The 19,770-nt window shown below is 43.8% G+C and overlaps 1 protein-coding gene across 1 annotated transcript in view; it reads left to right on the top strand.

Moving 5' to 3' along the window:
* Positions 1-17,446, top strand: part of NID2 (nidogen 2) — a 251,912-nt gene extending 234,466 nt beyond the window's left edge. The window contains exons 22-23 of the mRNA XM_078659743.1: positions 16,381-16,493; positions 16,596-17,446. Of these exons, the coding sequence (XP_078515869.1) occupies positions 16,381-16,493; positions 16,596-16,606 (124 nt within the window). The 3' untranslated portion in view covers positions 16,607-17,446. The remainder of the gene's footprint in view (positions 1-16,380; positions 16,494-16,595) is intronic.
* Positions 17,447-19,770: the final 2,324 nt, after the last annotated feature.

Here is a 19,770-nt window from a genome sequence, read left to right as displayed (position 1 = left end):
GAGCCTGCCGCTCTCGGGGGCCTGAAACAATGCACATCCTGGGATGAGGTGCCAAGCCTCTTCCCCCAGGATGGCCAGGGGAAGCTTCAAAGGCAAATTGCCTTTGTGAGCTTCTCCAGGCCACTTGCTGTACTCAGCAACTGGCCCCCATCCGTTCTGACCCCCACTCTGGCGGGAAGAACGGCGGGAAAACCTAAGTGAGGAAAGGGGGTGTGCCAGCCTATGCCAACCCCACACCTCAGGTGGGAGAGGCGAGGTGGAGCACGACTCTGGGCTCCGGCCATCTTGAAGCTGGAGAGCCCTGCCCAATCACAGCTAGGCCCTTGCCCCCCTCCCACAGGAGAGGAGCAGGCTAGGTCCACCCACCCCAGGACAGGGACCCATTGGTCCCTGCCCTTGCCCTAACTGTAACGCCCCTACATTTAGTATTGAGGGGCACCCTGAACTTTCCTTACTCAGATCTCGATTGCAACAAGAAAAAGAACAAGAAACATGAAGACCTTCCGTGCAGCTGCTAACAAAAGGACGACGCCCACTGACTTGGCCCCAGAACCCTACAGGCTTGTTGATCCTTGAACCTGCTCCTGCGAAACTTCGGCTTCTCCTGCGCACAGCAACCTCGAAAACCCCGGAGGACCTGCCTGCCTTCAACCTTCCAAAAGACTGGGACTCCCACGAGCAGTGGTTCTGCTCAAACAGCAATACCCCTGGTGTCTGCCAGTAAACTGCGAATCCAGCCCACTCTGCACCCGCCAAGCCCGGCCTGTACCTGAGTGATCCAAAACCACGAGGACGTCCCCCCCCAGCGACTGGGACACGAAGGCCAGTGCCCAAAGACCCTCATCGACGAACCAGACGTCGCCTGCAGCCTCAGAACCAGGGACCCCTCCAACCGTGACCAGCTGAGGGTAAGATTTCCCTGCACCCCTGCACCCGGCGCCCTGCGCTCCCCTGTGCCTTCCTTTGGGGTACCTACCTCTCCTCCAAAATCCCAAATAACCTCTCGAAGTGGTGGTCGTACCTGAAGAATCTCCTTCCTCGAGCCTGCAACCTTTGTTCACTTTTTAACTTTCCCATTGGATAACATTGAGCGCCCGACGGCTCAAAAGCACCCTGCACCCAGCCGCCCGAGTGCCGCTGGAAGTGCAACCACTACTCTACTTCGCCCTTTGCCCCGAGTAAGTGACCAGGAGCTCAGCTCCCACAGCCGCGTGGCCTGCTTGCTTGCAGCCACCAACCAAAGGCCCCCTACCCTCCATTGGATTGCATTGGGCCTACTCTCTCTGCACCCAGTTGCCCCTGTGCCGCTGAGGGTGTAAATGTACCTTTCCGACCCTGGGAGACCCCTGAGTCTATGCCCAGAACCTTAACTCCACCAGTCGAGTACTTACCTAAAAGCTGATAACTCATTTTACGTCCATAGGCTAACATTGACTGCTTTCACTTGAAATTTCTTCTAAGTGTGGAGTTTTGAAACTTTAAAATATTCATCTAAAATCAGCTGAATAACGAATTCCGAATTACTCACCTGTGATCAGGAGAGAAGCCAGTACTGTACCTTTTAGCCCAGTACTGAACCGCAAAAGTAATCCTAACTGTACTTACCAGTAACCTGAATTTTCTTCCATAGGAAACCATTGACTGCTTTTTTGGGAAATTTCTTCTTTGTGTCGATTTTTGCAAACTAGAAATATTCCTTAAAAATCGTACCAACTACTAAAACGTAATTACTTACCTGTCTTAGGTAGAGGTCCCAGTGCTGGACTTAGGAGTCCAGTACTGAATTTCAAAAGTAACGAGAACCTACTTTACCTGTGACTTGAATTTCCTCCCATAGGATAATATTGCTTGGTTTTCACTGAAAAGTTTCTACGTGTCAACTTTGAAAATACATTTATATTCTTTAAAAATCACTACTGTAACTAAAACGCTTTTACTTAACTGTTTACAGTACATGTCCCGGGACAGAATCTAGGATCCAGTCCTGGAGTTAGAAAAGTAATCCATAAAGTAATCAACTGCATTTATCTAGCAAAACCCATTGAGCTCAATGTTAAATTGTGTTTGAAATTGTTTTGCCTATTGCAACCACTGTAGCTATTGTACTTACAAAGTCTATTGCCTTTTTGCAAAGTAACTACCTAAAGTCACTCATATTGAGAGAAGTATATTTTGATACCTGTTGGTTCTAAAATAAAACAACTATATCTTTTGAAATAAAACAATTGGCCTAGAGTGCAGTTCTTGAACGTATGAGACAATTTGCTGACTGAGTGTGTACAACAAATGCTTTACTCTGTCCTCTGGTACTGCCTTACTGCTTGGCCAAGCTACCACTTTGGAGAGTAAGGTTATATCTAACTTTAACCTCTGGAGACTGGGGACTCTCTAAACCCTGTACCTTAGTTTGGTCCAGTATATATAGAGCCACTTTCTTACACAAGAAAAAAGCTATTCTCCACAACTGTAAGTGTAAATGTTATTTCAAGCTCGAAGATTGAGCTAAAGATTTTATGAACTTGGTGACAGATAAAGTCCCTCTTGCTATTAGAAATAGGAAGGAGGTGGTGTAAATACTTAGATTCATATGACTCATTGGCCACATCTTAATTGAGAATGCATATCTTTTGGACTCATGGTTACGTTCATAATAATTCAAACAGTTTATTTTAATGAGAGCCATGTTCCTTTATACTTCTCCTTTAGTATTTTATTGGATGGCTAATATTGATATATTTACGTAAATAGTGTACTATACATTTTAACTTATAAAAATGTGAAAGTTCAGCTTTTTATTTCTACTGCAAGATAAGTATATATTTACAACTGTATGCTGCCTACTATTTAATACTATGTTTTGCAAATATGTGGATTTGCAGCGTGAATCTTTTCTGGAGTCACATGCTGTGCATTATTCTGCCATCTAGTGGTTGGGTCCAGAATTTCTTGTATATATTAGTAGTTAAAAAAAGAACCATTTTTGCTTGCCGTCGACGGTCCCCACCATTTTGTGCTTGTTCCATCCTCCTCCGACATCAGACTCACTCCCCAAAAGTCTCGCTCTTGGTGGCCAGATTCTTTTTCCACTGTTTGGTCTTGAAGCATCAGGGAGATCGCCAGTCTACAGCAGGATTAGGAGGAATCAAATAGTTTTTTCATTGAAGGAAATTAAAGGAAAATTGAAAACATAGATGAAATTGATTATTCCATGAACTTCAAGCAAAACCCCAAGCAAATGTTTTTTTTTCATAATGGAAGAATGCCCGAACAAGGGGACCCCTAGATTACACCATTCTGTTTTTGCCCACAATGCCACCGTAAGTTTACACATAGGGACAACCATCAGGTCTTCAATTTTTGCTTGCCAGTGTACCAGGGTTACAATTTATGCGAGGCCTGTGTGATATTGAAGGTAAAGACGCCGTGGGCTTGAGACAAGCTAAGGTGTGCACATTATGCTATACAGGGGCAAAAGTAAACTACCTAGCTCAGAGATGTGGGGTTGTCGAGTGAGGAAGAAGAAAACACAGCTGAAGAAGTGGAAGGAGAAGGCTCTGACGTCAAAAAGAACATCATCGATGTTGAAAAAGAACCTAAGAAGCAGAAAGAAAAACATGGACACGTAACGACAAAATAGATAATAAGTCTAAACTGACTCCCGAAAACATAAATCTACCTTGCGCCAAAAATCTCACAAGCCAAAGGCAAGACAAAGCACAAAGATCCCCTCTGGTCCCATACAAAGGATACAGCAGGTGGGAAAACTGCTGAAAAAGGTTCAACATCAAAGGCTGATTGAAGCAGAGACGGCGACTAGAACCTAGATTTACTCCGTAGCAGGTAATACTTTCAATACAAATTATATTTTGCAAGATACAGTGTGTACTGGTTTTGTAGAAGCATAAGTTACTTTGCAGTAGAAGAAACGGGTTGTAAACATTTTAGAGTACATAGAATTACTTTAGATTACGTTTCAGTTTGGAGTGAAACAAACTAATTACACAGTCTAAGCATCACAGGACATCAGTAAGCAGGTTAACTCGGTTGAAGACACTAAGTTACTGTTGTTGCAGTACAAGACAAGTTCAACACTTGAAGATTTTTCAGAGAAAACCCACCATACAATCCTATGGAGAAAATTAAAGGATTAGGTTTACAAGTAAGTAAACTCTTTTGGATAAGGAGTTTTGAGGGGGGTAGAACCAAGGTTCTAGTCGGCACGCAAGGTGCGCCACCCGCGGCACTAGGGCAGCGGAACCAGGTGAAGAGTGCAAGGTGCCAAAGGGGCCAGGGGGCACCTCATTTGGGGGCTGTTCATGGGCAGGCAACTCAGACTAGGCGAGCTCCTGAGGTTAAGGTAATGGCAAAGGGGGTCCCAGGTTAGCACCAAGTCTACACCACCAGCGGCTCAGGGGCTGCCGGGTGCAGGGTGCTTATGAGGTGTTGGCAGCACAATGCTCTCCTATGGAGGATGGCGGTTTAAGAAAAAGACTGCATGCTGGAGCCAGAAAACTGTTAGAAGGGAACCAATGACTGGAGGAAGTACTTGAATAGTTGCTGGACACACTGTCGGTCGAGCACCTCACGACTCAGGAGCTGAGGGTGCAGGGGTGTCTTTTCAAGTCAGGTTCTTCTCACTAGTTCTGGTCTGCTCTGCACTCAAAGCCATTTGCCCGAGTCTGAGTGGCTCACATGTCCAGGGAAGTCTCCCCTGTGATCCTGACCTCGATTCTAGTGTTAGCTTACCCCTCCGGGCTCCCTCGATGACTCCTGCAGCCTGAACCTAGAAGTTCTCCCAGACCGCGACCAGTTCCGGTAAGAAGACTCCTAAACTCACCCATGCCCCCAAAAACCCTGCGCCTTGGTGAGCTGAATCGACAGTGCCCTGATGACTTTCTACATCTCTACTTACCTCTGCTGTCATTGATCTTCCTCCTGCAGCCTCCGGTGCATCGCCTGCAACTTGTTACTGAAAACAGAATCGTCACTGAAAAGCATTGGGCGCTTGACACTGAAATTACACTCTGCAGTCAGCCACCCAAGTGCCGCTGGTGGTGTATGTTTTGTGCTGCTTTGAGGCCCCCCCTATGGTGGCCCTAACCCCCAAAGCTTGGCCCCTGCAACCCATCTCCTTACCTGCAAGATGTGTGGCTTCAAGCACCCCCAGTCTCAATTGAAATGCATTGGGCCAAAGCCCGAATTTGACCTCTGTACCCAGCCACCCTTGTGCGGCTAGTGGTGTAGTTTTGGTACTCACCTGACCCTTGCCCCTTACTGACCTTTGGTCCAGAAGACTGCAATTGTAAGGGTTGTACTTACCTGATCAACCTAGTTATTGTTTTACTCCATAGGATAACATTTAACTGTTCAGAAATTGCATTGTGTCGACTTATTAAAGTGAAAAGTATTTTTTGGGTAAAAATGTACTTACCTTTTTGCGAAGCTCTTGGTCTTAAAATAAAATTAAAACAAAGCTTATTCTTCTAAAATTCGTATGGATCTCCTTTTTGAGTTGTGTGTCCATTATTGGTCAATGTTGTGCAATAAATGTCTTGCACTGCTCTGTGTTAGACATAAAGCTGCTCGCCCACAACAACCACTAATAGAGCACTTTGGGTTTTACATTGAGTCCAGTACACTTTGGGGGAACCCCTGAACTCTGTGCATGGTATAACCACCTAGTGGAATACCATATACAGAGCCAGCTTCCTACACTGATCCTTAAAAAATATATATTTTTTACATTCTCAATGAGAAAGGGGTCTCATAGGGACCCCTTCTCATTTGCGAATGGGTACCACTTCCTTCGAGGTTTCAGTAAAAAGAATGTATGTTTTACAACCATAATTCAGTTGCAAAACATTAATACGTATTACTGCAAATACATAATTGGAAGGAACGCCCTGAACAAACCTCTTCAGAACAACAAATCACAAACCCAAATTAGGATTAGGCAATAGGTTAATGAATTGCAATTTGGACATTAAAATGGGGCTGTTTGTGACCTCCAAAAAAGATTTGTACATGAAGCCCTAAATTCTCTCTTTGATTTGCTTGTCGGTTGCTAATCCATCTTTGAGAATGGAATTTCATTTACATAATGACAAGCTCAAAACACACTGTCCAGCTTAATTGCTGCCCTTCATTTAAATCACGCTTTACCTAAGAAAGGTAGACAGCCTTCTACCTTATTATTATCAGTGTTTTGGAACTCAGCAGAACCTCTAACTACTAAGCCTGGGTCTTCCAGAATTCCAGAAAGAAACTCGAGATTTTGACTAAAGAACCAACATCAAACATCGACCTCGCGAGCGGAGAACCGCAATTTGCCTCCGGGGGCGACGTCTCTAATACCAAACACCTCCACTGCACGACTAAGCACATGGTTCGACAAATGGCGAGGTAGGTGCCATTGAAAATACCCCTTTCAAATTCTGCCCCGAGTGCCACCAAAAATTCACACAACACGATCCACACAACGTGTGGGAATCGTTAAAAGCAGAGAGAGGCCCACTACGGGACTATGTCCCAGGCACAGAAGAAACCTTCCTTGAAGGACCTAGGTCTCTCCAGTGATTAGGCGGACCAAGGAGTTCCAGCAGAATCGATGCGCAAAGGATCGGACATCGAAATTCTGGAGGGAGACTCAGAAAAGATGCGCTCCCAGAAAAAGATGGGGAAGGACACAGAAAAGAAGACGGCCAAGGTAACACACCCACATGGGCCGGAACCGAATGGCCACGATAATAAGGCACAGCCTAAGGCAGCCCGACGCCAAAGAAAATGGCAATCGAAGGCCAGCCGTGATCCAAAGAACCCCACGAACACTACCTAGGGACACCGAAGAGGGAAGATCTCTCAAGGCGTCAAAACAGAGGGTCGAGTACGAACCCCCAAAAGGAGTTATGATGCTATAGAAGACAGAGTCCAGTACTCCCAAGAAGAGAAAATCTGTGGTCTCCAACACCCAGAGAGCCCTCAAGGTCAAAAAGAAAAAATAACGATTCAAAGCTGAAATTGCAGCACTCCTCCAGAAGAAAAAGGAGTTTGCATCACTTAAGGGATTCCTATCCCTATGATTCCCACCGTCGACACCGACAATGTCGACGCTGAAGGAACGGAGGACCCCAAAAGGGAAGAAGATATCCTTGAGTCACCTCCAACCCCTGAACCATGCACTTACTACCTCGAGGAGTACATCGACGCACCAGAGGAAGAAGAAGCCTCTGAAACTTTCAAGGATCAACGGAACAACCTCGACACAGAAAGCCCAGAGGAGGAGATATGCGGTTATCCCTTGAAGTCTTTCCCCCAGGATGAAATAGCCTTGTACAACAGCCTAGTGAAGAGAACAGCTGACTCTTTCAGTGTTGTTCTTGAGGAGGAGAAAGGGGAAACATGCTTTCTCTTAGAGATATTTGCCCCTGCCAACAAAGGCACGCAATACCTTCTGATGCTACCAAGCATCCTGGATCAAGGCAAGGAAGCCTTCAAAGAGCCCGCCTCAGCCAAGGGGGTGACACCAAGGGTCGAAAAGAAGTACAAACCCTCTTCTAAGCACCCTAAGTATATTCAAGGAAATACAGTAGCTGATTCCATTATTGTCACCACGGCAAGAAAAAGGGCAAATGCCCTCTTTAACAGTGGACCACCTCCAGAGAAAGAGCAATTGAATGGATATGGTGGGCAGAAAAATGGAGAAGGTGGCAGCGACACAATGGCGCATCGCAAACTCAAATGCCCTGTTAACCAAGAATGGCCACCAGCAATGGGATGACATTGAGGAGCTCATCAACAAGCTCCTGGAAGAGGACTAGAAAAGGGCAACAGCTCTTCTCCAGGAAGGAAAAAACATAGCAAACACATGCCTTAAATCAGCACTCGACGCAGCAGACACGGCCAGCAGACAAATGTGCACAGGCACCTCACTAAGAAGGCATGCCTGGCTACTAATATCCGGTTTTAAACACTAACAGACCGTTTATGGGGATGCACTGTTCAGAAAGGAAGTAGACAACCCCTCCAGCAAATTAAAAAGGACAATGAGAATGCAAGAGCCATGGGAGCCCTGCAACAGAGAAGTGCCTTCAAAAGAGGAGGGTTTAACGGAAGAAAACCCACAGGAGGAGGGGCCTTTGCTCAAGGGCAGCAAATGTCTCACCAACAACAGAGCCAAGGCAACGGCCAACAAGCAAATCAACTGGCTGGATACCAGAACTGGCAACAACAGCCAGAACAGTCCTTTTGAGGGAGTGGCAGAGGCCAATCGTCCAGTGGAAGAGGAACTGGATCAAATTGACTTGTGTAAGGAAAAGGACCCACACACCAGTGGGAGGGAGGATATCCCAATACCTGCAACAGCGGAATAATATTACTACAGACAATTGGATATTAAATTTGGTAAAGTATTGGTATTGCATAGAACTGTCAAAAACACCACTAGCAAACCCCCCAAAGATAAAAAAAATAAAAAAAGTTCCTAAAATCAGAACTGACTCAGTTAAAATCAGAAAGCAAGGAGCTTCTTCGAGTGGGTGGGTAAGGGAGGGGGGAGTTGGGTTTACACAGGTTATCACTGTTCATCAGAAATGTACATGGCTTTATGTTTCGCGAATTCTATGTCGTATCTCTTAAGCTTTTACTGCCAGTGGCATGACGTGAGATCTTGATTAATGAACAACTACCTTTTACTGAATGTTATATACAAACTTTGTGTACTGCATATAGGATGTAACCACTCTAAAAAGGAAAAGACTGACTCTGTACAATTTCACTGCATGGTATAAGATAATGAAGTCGCCAATAAAGTCTGTTATAAAAAAAAAAGGAGCTTCTTCAAAAACAAGCAATAGATGCAGTGCCAATGCAAGACCTATTCAAAGGAAACTACTCACCATAATTCCTAGTTCCCAAACAAGACCTTTTACTAAGGCCCATCCTGGACCTAACCTTCATAAACAAATTCATTTTGAGCTCAATAGCTCAAGCTCAATAGTGGAAAGACGGAGATCATGGTCTTGGGCAACCAATCACACTTCCGCCCTGAAACCCTGTGGCCACCTTGCATGGGCACACCACCTAACCCTAAACATGAGATCAAGAGTTTAGGAATCTGGCTGGATGAAGATCTTAACTTCTCCACCCAAGCAAGGAAAACAGCCGGTGTTTGTTATGGCCTTCTACGGACGGCTAGAAAAATCCTCCCCTTACTCCCGGCCCAATCTCAAAAACTATTGATCCAGGGTCTGGTGATGTCCCGTCTGGACTACGGCAATGCCTTATATTTAGGGGCTCCTAAAAAGGTATTGACAAAACTCCAAACGGTGCAAAATACTGCTGCTCGGCTTCTTACAGGAACACACCGCCGCTGCTCAGCCAAGCCAGCCCTCAAGGCCCTGCACTGGCTGCCCATTCAGGAAAGAGTGCACTTCAAGGCTCTTTGCACTACCCATAAAATCTTGAAGGGAAAGGCCCCACCCATTCTAAAAGACCTTGTCACCCCCTACAGGACCAACCGAATTCTCCGCTCTTCACACGACAATCTGGCATCCGTACCCAGGATCAAAAAAGCCCGCTCTGGAGGCCGACTATTCGCATATAACTCCTCCAAGTTATGGAACTCACTACCCTCTGACATTCGGGCCCAGCCCAATCTTCTTCCATTCCGTAGGGCACTCAAGACCTGGCTGTTCCCATAACACTTCTTCCTCAATTTCTTCTGTCATACATATCACTAGCGCTGGGACGCTCACGGGCAGCCATGCGCTTTAAAAATCTGTCAATGAAATAAATGAAATAAATAAAATTTTGACGCAACATTTCAAAATGGCTACACACCAAGAAATAATGCTGCAAATTCAAATGGGATATTACATCGCAACACTAGACCTCAAGGACACCAATTAACACATTCCCATGAACAAAAGCCACAGAAAATAACTCCGATTCCTACACGAAGGAACACACTACCAGTTCAAGGTACTCCCTTTCGGAATAAAATAAGCACCACATGTCTTCACCAAGTGCCTAGCTGCAGTCACGGTGCAGCTGCGTTAAGATGGAATGCACGTCTATCCTTACCTAGACGACTGGCTTAAAAATGGAGATACAAAACAAAAATGTCTCACTCATGTTCAGATAGTAATCCTCACATTCCAAAGATTAGGATTCTCAATAAATCACAAGAAATCCTCCACAAGGACCGAAAAAGAAAAAAACATTCTTAGGTGCAAGACTCAACTCAAAGCTCGCACAAACTTATCCCACACAAAAGAGGGTACAAGCCATCAAATTGAAACTTCCCTCTACCAGAGGGGTCAATCTCTGACAGTGAGGAGAGTCATGAAACTAACTCATTGGCATGATGGCATCATGCATCCCACTCCTTCCTCATGTCCACCTCCATATGCGCCCCTTCCAGGAATTGCTTTCCAACAACCGGTCACAGGGAGTTGGGAGGATCTAGTGGTTGTTACGTAGAGACTGCAAGCAGAAATACAATGGTGGGCATCCAAGAACATAACACAAGACAGACCTTCCAAGAAACCAATTCCTTCTGTGATAATCACAAAAGATGTAACCCTCAACGGGTGGGAAGCGCACTTTCGCCAACTGAAGATATGAGGCCAGTGAAGCGACCTCAACTCCATAAAACACATGAATTACCTGGAGATGAAAACAGTCCTAGCATTGAAGGCGTTCCAGAAACACATTCACAAGAGGACTGTCTTGATTCAAACAGACAACACCACTACAACGTTTTACCTCAACAAACAGGGAGGTACAAAGTCATTCCCACTCAGCACGCTAGCTCAACAAATCTGGCAATGGGCAATTTTACAAGACTTCAAACTGCAAACAATACACCTACTAGGAATATACAACACAACAGCAGATCAACTGAGCAGGCAGAACAACTGCTCCCATGAGTGGTAAGTGAGACACAAGACAATACAATACATCTTCATACTCTTGGGGACCCCAGAGATAGACCTGTTGGCTACAATACAAAACAAGAAATGCCAGTTCTTTGCCTTGAGGTTTTATCACCACCTGTCAAAAGGCAATGCCCTGTCGCTAGATTGGTCAGGGACATTTGCATATGCTTTTCCACCAATACCTCTAATCCAAAGAGTCCTAGAAAAAGCAAGACAACCAGGGACAAATCTAATTATCATTGCTTCACACTGGGCCAGACAAACATGGTTTCAAGTCTGCTAGAACTGTCCAAAGGACAAATCTGACTCAAAGCGGACAAGGACCTACTAACAATGCAACAAGGCCAAATCTTCCACCCGGAGCCAGTGACGCTACGCCTAGCGGCCTGGCACCTAAATACGTAGAGTTTGGTCACCTAAACTTGCCTCGGCGAACAATGGAAATTCTAAAAGAGGCAAGAAAACAAACCACAAGGCAGTGCTATACTGCACAATGGAAGCCGTACACCATTTGGTGCACAACAAACAACCTAATGGACAACCTAATGGACTCACTTACCTCACAAGAAACCATGATCATATAACTAACACACCTCCTAGACAGTCACATCAACCACTCCAACCTGAAAGTACACCTTGCGGCCATTGTAGCTTACACAAGGGTAGGATCATGCAAAAGCTTCTTCAGAAGACCTGTCATAAAAAGATTCCTAGAAGGATCTAAAATAATTGCATCCCCAGGACACCTCCAGCCCCCATGTGGAGTTTAAATACAGTCCTCATGCAACTGTACACTCAATGTACAAAGCAGACCTCAAACACATCACTTTGAAGACAGCATTCCTAATAGCGAGTACATCCTTACGAAGAGTAAGTGAGCTACAAGCATTAAACATACAAAACCATACATACAAATCCATGAAGACAGTTATCCTAAGAATTATCCTCAATTCATACCAAAGGTTGTGTCCAAGTATCACTTGAATCAAGGCATTCTCCTACCAGCCTTCTTCAAAGAGACACAAACAAAAGGAGAAAGGAGCCTCCATACCGTGGATGCAAGGAGGGCTCTACTGTATTATCTACAGATAACAGAACAAGCTTGCAAAAGCAAACCGCTGTCTGTTACCTACTCACTTACTAAAACAGGGACACCTCTCACAAAAGCAACAATTGCACGATGGTTAGTCCAAACAATCCAACTATGCTATGCCACCGCAGGGAAACCCTTAGCATACGGCCAAAAGTTTACTCAACTAGAAAGAAAGGAGCAACTCTAGCATTCATGGCCAATGTGCCAATAGACCGTATATGTGCTGCAGCAACATGGGCATCCCCACACACTTTCACCAAACATTATTGTGTGGACATAAAAATGAATAAGGAAGCACAAGTAGGACAAAGGTACTTCAACACCTGTTCGCAAAATCTTCCTCTTACCACACCCTCCACAAGAATGGAGAAACTGCTACGTAATCTGATGCACAGCATGTGAATCCAGAAAGGGATTCACGCTGCAAAATGAAATGGTTACTTACCAGTAGGAGCAGTTTTGCAGCTTGAAGAGTTTTGTGGATTCACATGGACCCACCCAGCCTCCCTTACAAGGAATACAAACAGGTTGGGGAACTATATCTAACAATTCTCTAAAGTACCATCTAAAAGACTATGGGCCAGATGTGCGACCATGCCAATTTGCGGCTCGCAAATTGTGCTCGATTGCGAGTCGCAATTTGTGAGTCGCTAAATGCCATGTACAACAGTGTCAGAAACACTGTTTGCGATTCCCAATGGGGTCGCAAATTGCATGCCTCATCAATATTCTTGAGGCACTCGCAATTTGCGCTCCCATTGGGAATGGCTGGCCCTACCAAGGATGGTGGTCTGCTGGGCCCAGCTGACAAAGCAAAACCAAAGGGGATGATGGACGGAGTGTTGAACATTGCAAGCACTCACCCCCAGTCAACTGATCCGGGTTTAATCCATCATCATTTCGCTCACTAAGCCACCCCAGTTCAAACATGGCCATATGCAAATCAGTCTGACCCTGTGCCTCATGGGAACAGTCCAGCCCAAACTGCCAAGTCATGTCTTCCCTGGACCGGAAACAAGCATCCTGGGACCGGTTTCCGGATAATCAGCCGTCATCAGCCAGGCTAGCTTGAAACCAGTGGCAAAGTGAGCCAGGGACCCACGTCTGGGCATACCCTGCCAACTTAGGGCGAATAAAGCAAAACCAAAGGGGATGATAGACGGAGTGTTGAACTTTGCAAGAACTCACCCCCAGTCAACATGTCTGGGACTGCTTTTAAATAAAGCTGTTTTTTTCCCAATAAAATGCAGTTTTTTTTTTTTAAAGGTAAATGGGATGCATTTAAAAAAAGAAAAATTAAACGTTTTTGTTTCATTTTTCAATGGCAGGTAGTGGTCCCTGAGACCACTGCCAGCCCCATAAAAATATTATCCCCTGCATTCACAAATGGCAAGAGGTCCACAGACCCCTTGGGGACCCCTTCCCTTTTGCGAGTGCTTTACCACCCTCTTAAAGAGGGTGGTAAACTGCGAGTGTTTTGCGACCGAAATTGAGTTTCAAGACATTCTTACATGGCTTATGGCGTCCTAATAGCGAGTCGCAAAACACTATTTTGCGAGTCGCAAAATAGTGTTAGTACATGGCCCACAGGATTTTTGCATGTGCAAACGGATCACAAACCCATTTGCACTTGCAAAAATGGGTCGTATAAAAAGACTGAAAACACAAAAAAAAGAATCAGAAGATGGCTATTATGCACAACGAGCTCCGGGGCGCCATCTGACGTCACGCAGGGGACGTATGTGGCACCAAATAGTGGTCGACAATGCCCAGAAACAGAAAAAAAAATAAAGACTATTCCGGACCCAACCACTTAATGGCGGAATAATGCACAGCATGTGAATCCAGAAAAAACTTCAAGCTGCAAAACTACTCCTACTGGTGAGTACCCATTTCGATATTGGTGACCAAAGGATGCTGTCCAGGAAACCTGAGCATTTGTCACTATTCCTGCACAGTGAACCCCAACTTCATTTATTATAAAATGTCTGTCCTTAAATATGAAAAGAATGTATTCAATGAGGCAATAAAACCTACCTACCCACCACTAGGAAGTGCTAGACCAGGGAGTCAAGCTGTTCTTCATTTGGTATATGAATATTATGATAACGACAGAAGATTACAAAGTACACTTCGTAACAATCTGCTTAAGATGCTTTGCCCGAGATGATATTGCATAACTGAGAATGATTCACTTTGAGGACCTTACAACACGGAACGTTGCCAGAAAATATATCCCCTTTCATTACGCCACTGGTAAGGGTCTTCTTGGAGATGTTGAAAGAACCTTTATTTTGACATGCTTACTTGCACCACCATCTGAACACATTAAGTTGACATAAAATGTTGGTGGCGGTTCAGTTGTGTGAAAATGGGCATTAAAATGCAGGAATTGCCAACTGAGAGCATTTTCAACACATTTCATGAAGAATATGTGGTGCAAACAACTAACCCCACATTTGTGAAAAACCTGATAACAGCAGCTAGTGAATTGGAATAGATGAAATATTCATATGAACTGTTGGTGTATTCATCATTGTCCATTTTGGTGGCTAAGCAGTTCAATGAGATACAAAAATATCTATTCTATAAGGGCGAAAGTTTCTATAGTTGCACTCATCAGACTTTTATGTCAGGAGATAAGCAAAACATTTATTCCTAAAGGCATAATAAATGTGATCATTGCCTTATGTTGGATAAAATGCAAAATGCACAGATTGGCACCAACTTTTTACACATTTTATTTAGTGTGGACTGAATCTCAAATACACCTCAATGAAGGAATTATTGCTCATGGCTGCTAAATGTAAACCAAGTGAATCTATAACCAATTTCATTCGAAATAGACAGCTTTATGTTTTTTTTAGATTCTCACGCCACTGGCCGCTTATTAAATTGTGTGGTTGGGGAGGGGATTCTGAGGAAAAGGCTTGTTTGTGCACAAAGGTTCTTGAAAAATAACATGAATATTGCATATAATGCAAATGTGGGCGTAGTTCGCGAAGTAGCGCTACGCGAAGCTACGCGACGTGCACTTCGCACTACGCGATTTTCACGTAGCACTACGCGAGCTGCGTAGTAGCATGTTCGCACTGTGCAAGATGCATTTTCAATGATTGCACAGTGCGAACAAGCATCCGGCACTGTGCAATCATTGAAAACGGCATCTTGCACAGTGCGAGCTGTAGTTGTCTGCCGCTCGAGTAGATTTTTACTCGAGCGGCAGCTTTCTCAACGCAAACTTGTAGTTTCTCATCGCGTGTGGTCGCGAGCATGCATGACCATTCGCAATGAGAAACCTCACCTCCCCGCGTTGAGAGTCTCGCCGGGATGTCATTTTGCTTGCTCGCGGTCGCGAACATGACGATGAGGACCGCGAACAAGCAAAAAATGACCGCTGCACTACGCTACGCTGCGCTACGCATGTTCGCACTGGGCTACGTGCAGCTCTCGTAGTGCACAGTTGCGCAAAGTTCGCAAACTACGCGAGCGTAGCGTAGTGCTTCGCCCAGGGTTAATATAATGCATGTACTCCAGTGACATCCGATAATTGCAGGCAATGCCGGTTAATGCAGTTTGTTTGCCACATGCACCCTCTACTCTCCCTTCTTCTGAACATGAATATTTACATGTTGCAGAATCTTCTCCCAATTGTAATACCTGTAGTCTCTACAAATTTGGACCGGCTTCCATTGTCTTGGGTTAAGATGGTGTGGAGGATCGTAGCCAGAGTTCAATAGAAGGAAAAATGTATTCAATTTAGAGTTTTCCATTGAATCTTGGTTGACTACTCATTGAGTCGAGCAGCTTTAAGAATCCTTCTTCTCATGTCTGACCATTTCATTGTTTTGTGTGCTTCAGAAGGCAGTAAAAGCTTGGGTTAAGTTTTCATTTAGTTAGGATATTTTACAAAAGTGATTTGATATCCTCCTATATGAATTGGAAATCTCAAGCATGGTTAACCTAAATACATTGAAGAGGGGATAGCAGATAATCGTATTCTGAGGAGATGACGCATAAACAATACTTCTCATACTGGGGCAGAGCTATCCTCAGCAGTTAAGTGTATAGCTCTAGGAGGGATAGTTATGCGGAAAGAGAGGAATGGGTTTGAGACTAGCCTCCATAGCAAACACATCTGCATTACTGATGCATCAAATGACAGATGTTGCACCCAGGTTACAATAAAATAAACTCCTTAGTACACAGAATAACTCCTGTGACATTTTGAAAAGAGAACTCATTTTAGATTCTCTGTACCAGAAAAGAAAATGTGCATTCAAACAGTTTCCTAAATATTTCTGTATACTAGGGGAACAGTGCAATAATATATCCTCTGTGTCTCAACAGGGATGGTGTTATATCTGCGAACAGAGACAGTGGTGTTGTTACTGAAGAATATCTACCAGAACAGCGATCGCATCTATATGGACTTACTGCAGTTCACCCATATTGTCCCTCAGGTGAGGAATTTGGCAAATCAGGCCCCCATTTTCCTTTCTGTTAATGCCATTTAAATTTGACCTTGTAAATCTAAATAATTTTCTTTCTTTTTTCCATTATAGGAAGGAAGTAAATATCATCTGTAAACTTTACCAAAACAAACTAGGTGAAATACAGGTCTTTGTCCTGCACAACCCCAATCCAAAGGGCAGCAAAGAAGTGAAGACCTCAACAGAAGCCATAGAAAATTATTGAGCCCTAATGACTTACTTTTATGAAACATAAAATATAATTTTGTAAACATTTTTTTACCTCAATTTTATACTACTGTATTTTTTTAAGAAATGTGCAGCCATTAATTATGATCAGTTGGCACACTAATAGTGATATAACAATCTTTTTGGCATTATTTCAATAAAACGGTTAGGGTTTAAAGATGTGAATGGCCCACATTTTGATCTAGTATCCCTTGCACAGTTTAAGAAAGCTAAACTTGTTGGGAATTATACATTAATGAAGTGTAAAAATACAAATACTTTCATTATATATGAAGACGGTGTGTTAAAAACAATGTGTATTGGAAAGAACGTTTAATGTATTATTTTTGCTGTGAAACAGTATTAGGATTTTTTTATCCCTCTATTATTTAGTATTTATAATAGAAACATTTCATTGTATGTTTGTGCAGCAGTGACACAATCCTTCCAATGTTTATAAACAGCTGTTCCTTCAAAGAACTTGTCACATGTTTATTCGCTTCAAATATTCCTGGTTACTGAGGAAATAATTAAAAACCTGTTTGCCCTTCCATTCTATGAGGAGATCTAAAGTACAATCTAAAATCCGATGTGTACAGTGAAATGCATCTTACTATGTCGCCAAACTGACTGTGATAAAAATGACATAATGTTGGCTTAATAATAAAATGAGTTTTATTAAAATACGCGATTAAAAGTCTAATTATAATCTTAAACACTTGTTACATTGGTATTCGGTTAATCCGCAGGTAGAATGTGTGATGGAGAATAATGGGTGGAGTACTCACTGGTTTCTTGATTACAGTTTGTCTTTCTCACCACAGACTTTACAACATGCTGGAATCACACCATTTAAAGAAGTGTGATAAAAAATGATCTTTGGATAAAGCCGCTTTCTATACTTTTCAAACTCCTCAATCATGGAGACCGGTATTGGTGGGTTTGCCCTCAAATTCCTATGATCATTCTCACCACAGGGTGGGCTTCGATCCCCTCCCACTACCTGCCCCTGAATCATTGACATTCCACATCAGCAACCCAACAATACATCACACAACAATCCGACTTAAAACGTACAATACCAGACCGCTTTTAACCACATTTTCCACCTCCATACATCTACCATACAACTTCAATACACACAACTCCAACACATCCCCAAATATCCTCCACACCCAAAAGCCACCGCTGTCTTAATTTACATACTACCTATATTTTTCTGCACATTACTGATGTGCATTAAGTTGAAACATTACACCACACTCGATATAACACCTGACCATTCTCCTCAACCTACACAATTGCGAAAGAAATAATCCACAATAAATCACAATCCCTGCCCTTTTACCTAACCAATATGCTCACACTTCCAAAAAAAAGCACAGGAAAAGAGCACAACTCTCCTCTAGGTTCATGCATTACACATACGCCCAAGCAAACACTACCACCTTCTGCACACTAAACACACACTACTTTTGGGCTCCCCATTACACATAGGCAGGCACTACAACTTTCTGCCAGCATTCACATTAGACCACTTTTACTAGGTAACTCTCCTCAAGCCTTAATTTAGATCATCCACCAAACTACTGATCCACGCTCGTCATCAGAGTCACTTGCGCTGCTCATCACAGAAGTCTGCCCATCTTAAAGTCTAAGAGGCAGATTTACGTTGCCTGACGCATCTCTGCAAATCGGCAGAGATGCGCCAGGAAAGATATGGCACGCAAGTTCATCCTTGCGCCACCCATGATGCACCGCATTTACAATGCGGCGCACCATGGCGCAGGAATGAACAGATGCGTGTCGCATCTTGGGCGTAAAGTTGGCGCAGTGCTGAAGTTGTGTTGCATGCGGCACGCAACTCCAGCACTTTTCCAACTTGCCCTATCTTTAACGTGGTGCGTCAAGCCTTACGCCTGCTTCAAGCAGGTGCAGGGTTTTGACGCATCAGCGTTGGGAAAGTGACTCCGTGAAATCTTGTAGATTTCACGGAGTCACTTTTCAGGGGCGTTCCTGCGACGGAACGCCCCTGCACCGGAACGCCTACATGAAACCTGACGCAGGTTTCATGTGGCGCAGGGCCTTACACCGTGACGCATCTCCATAGATGCGTCACGTTGTAAATGCCTCGTAGGGATGGGCCACGTTTACGCCGCCTTGCGTGACGCAACAGCGGCGTAAACGTGGCGCAAGGGGCTTGTAAATCTGCCCCTTAATATCCCAGCACCAATCAATATTTTAACAATTCCCTTGCTTGTCTACACCCCAGAACTCCTACGCTATCTTCATTGGTAAAAACAGGCCTAACAAATTCCAGCCAAACAAATGACTAACAGAAGACACTCCCCATGCTATTGAGATATCCAAAACGCAGAATTAAACTTGAATCCCACACCAATCCATCACCTTAGACAATGTTTTGGAATCTTTTTGTTTTAATAATGCACAGAGTGTATATGCATCTATTCCTGCCTGTATTCAATCAAAGTTTTTAAGAGGAACTTGCCTTGTGCTGAGTTTTGGAAAAAGAAATCCAACGTCATCAACACAGTAATGGGCAATATACAGGGGATGCAGTTCATAGATCGTTGGTCAGAAGCATTCTTAGCTGAGTCCAGAATGTTATGACAAACATGTCTTGAAACAGGATTCAGATAATACGGCAGAGCTGATGCCGACAAACCTACTTGGTCAAAGGTACAATGGTCCCTAACCATTATATGTGAATATAATACTAGTGGCAAATTATAATTCCAAGGGATTTGTTCCAATGACTATAACCAAAAATGTAAGAATAAAATACACATTAAGGAATGTACCCCAGCTGAGATAAGCCCAATACAGGTGTTAATAAGGCAAACAAAAACATACAAGTAAAGAGCAAGGTGTAACCAACAATCATATGCAAAATTAGGGGCACTTATTTAGAGAACAAAGCACTTCTGCACCCCAAAAGGAAGTTTATACAAAATCTAATGGGTCAGACTGTGGATCGACAGTGTTTCGATCCCTTTTAATACTGAATCATCATCAGGAC

Source organism: Lissotriton helveticus, chromosome 9, assembly GCF_964261635.1.
Source record: "Lissotriton helveticus chromosome 9, aLisHel1.1, whole genome shotgun sequence".
Taxonomy (NCBI): domain Eukaryota; kingdom Metazoa; phylum Chordata; class Amphibia; order Caudata; family Salamandridae; genus Lissotriton; species Lissotriton helveticus.
The sequence above is the reverse complement of the archived record's forward strand: the minus strand, read 5'-3'. Positions and strand labels throughout refer to the sequence as shown.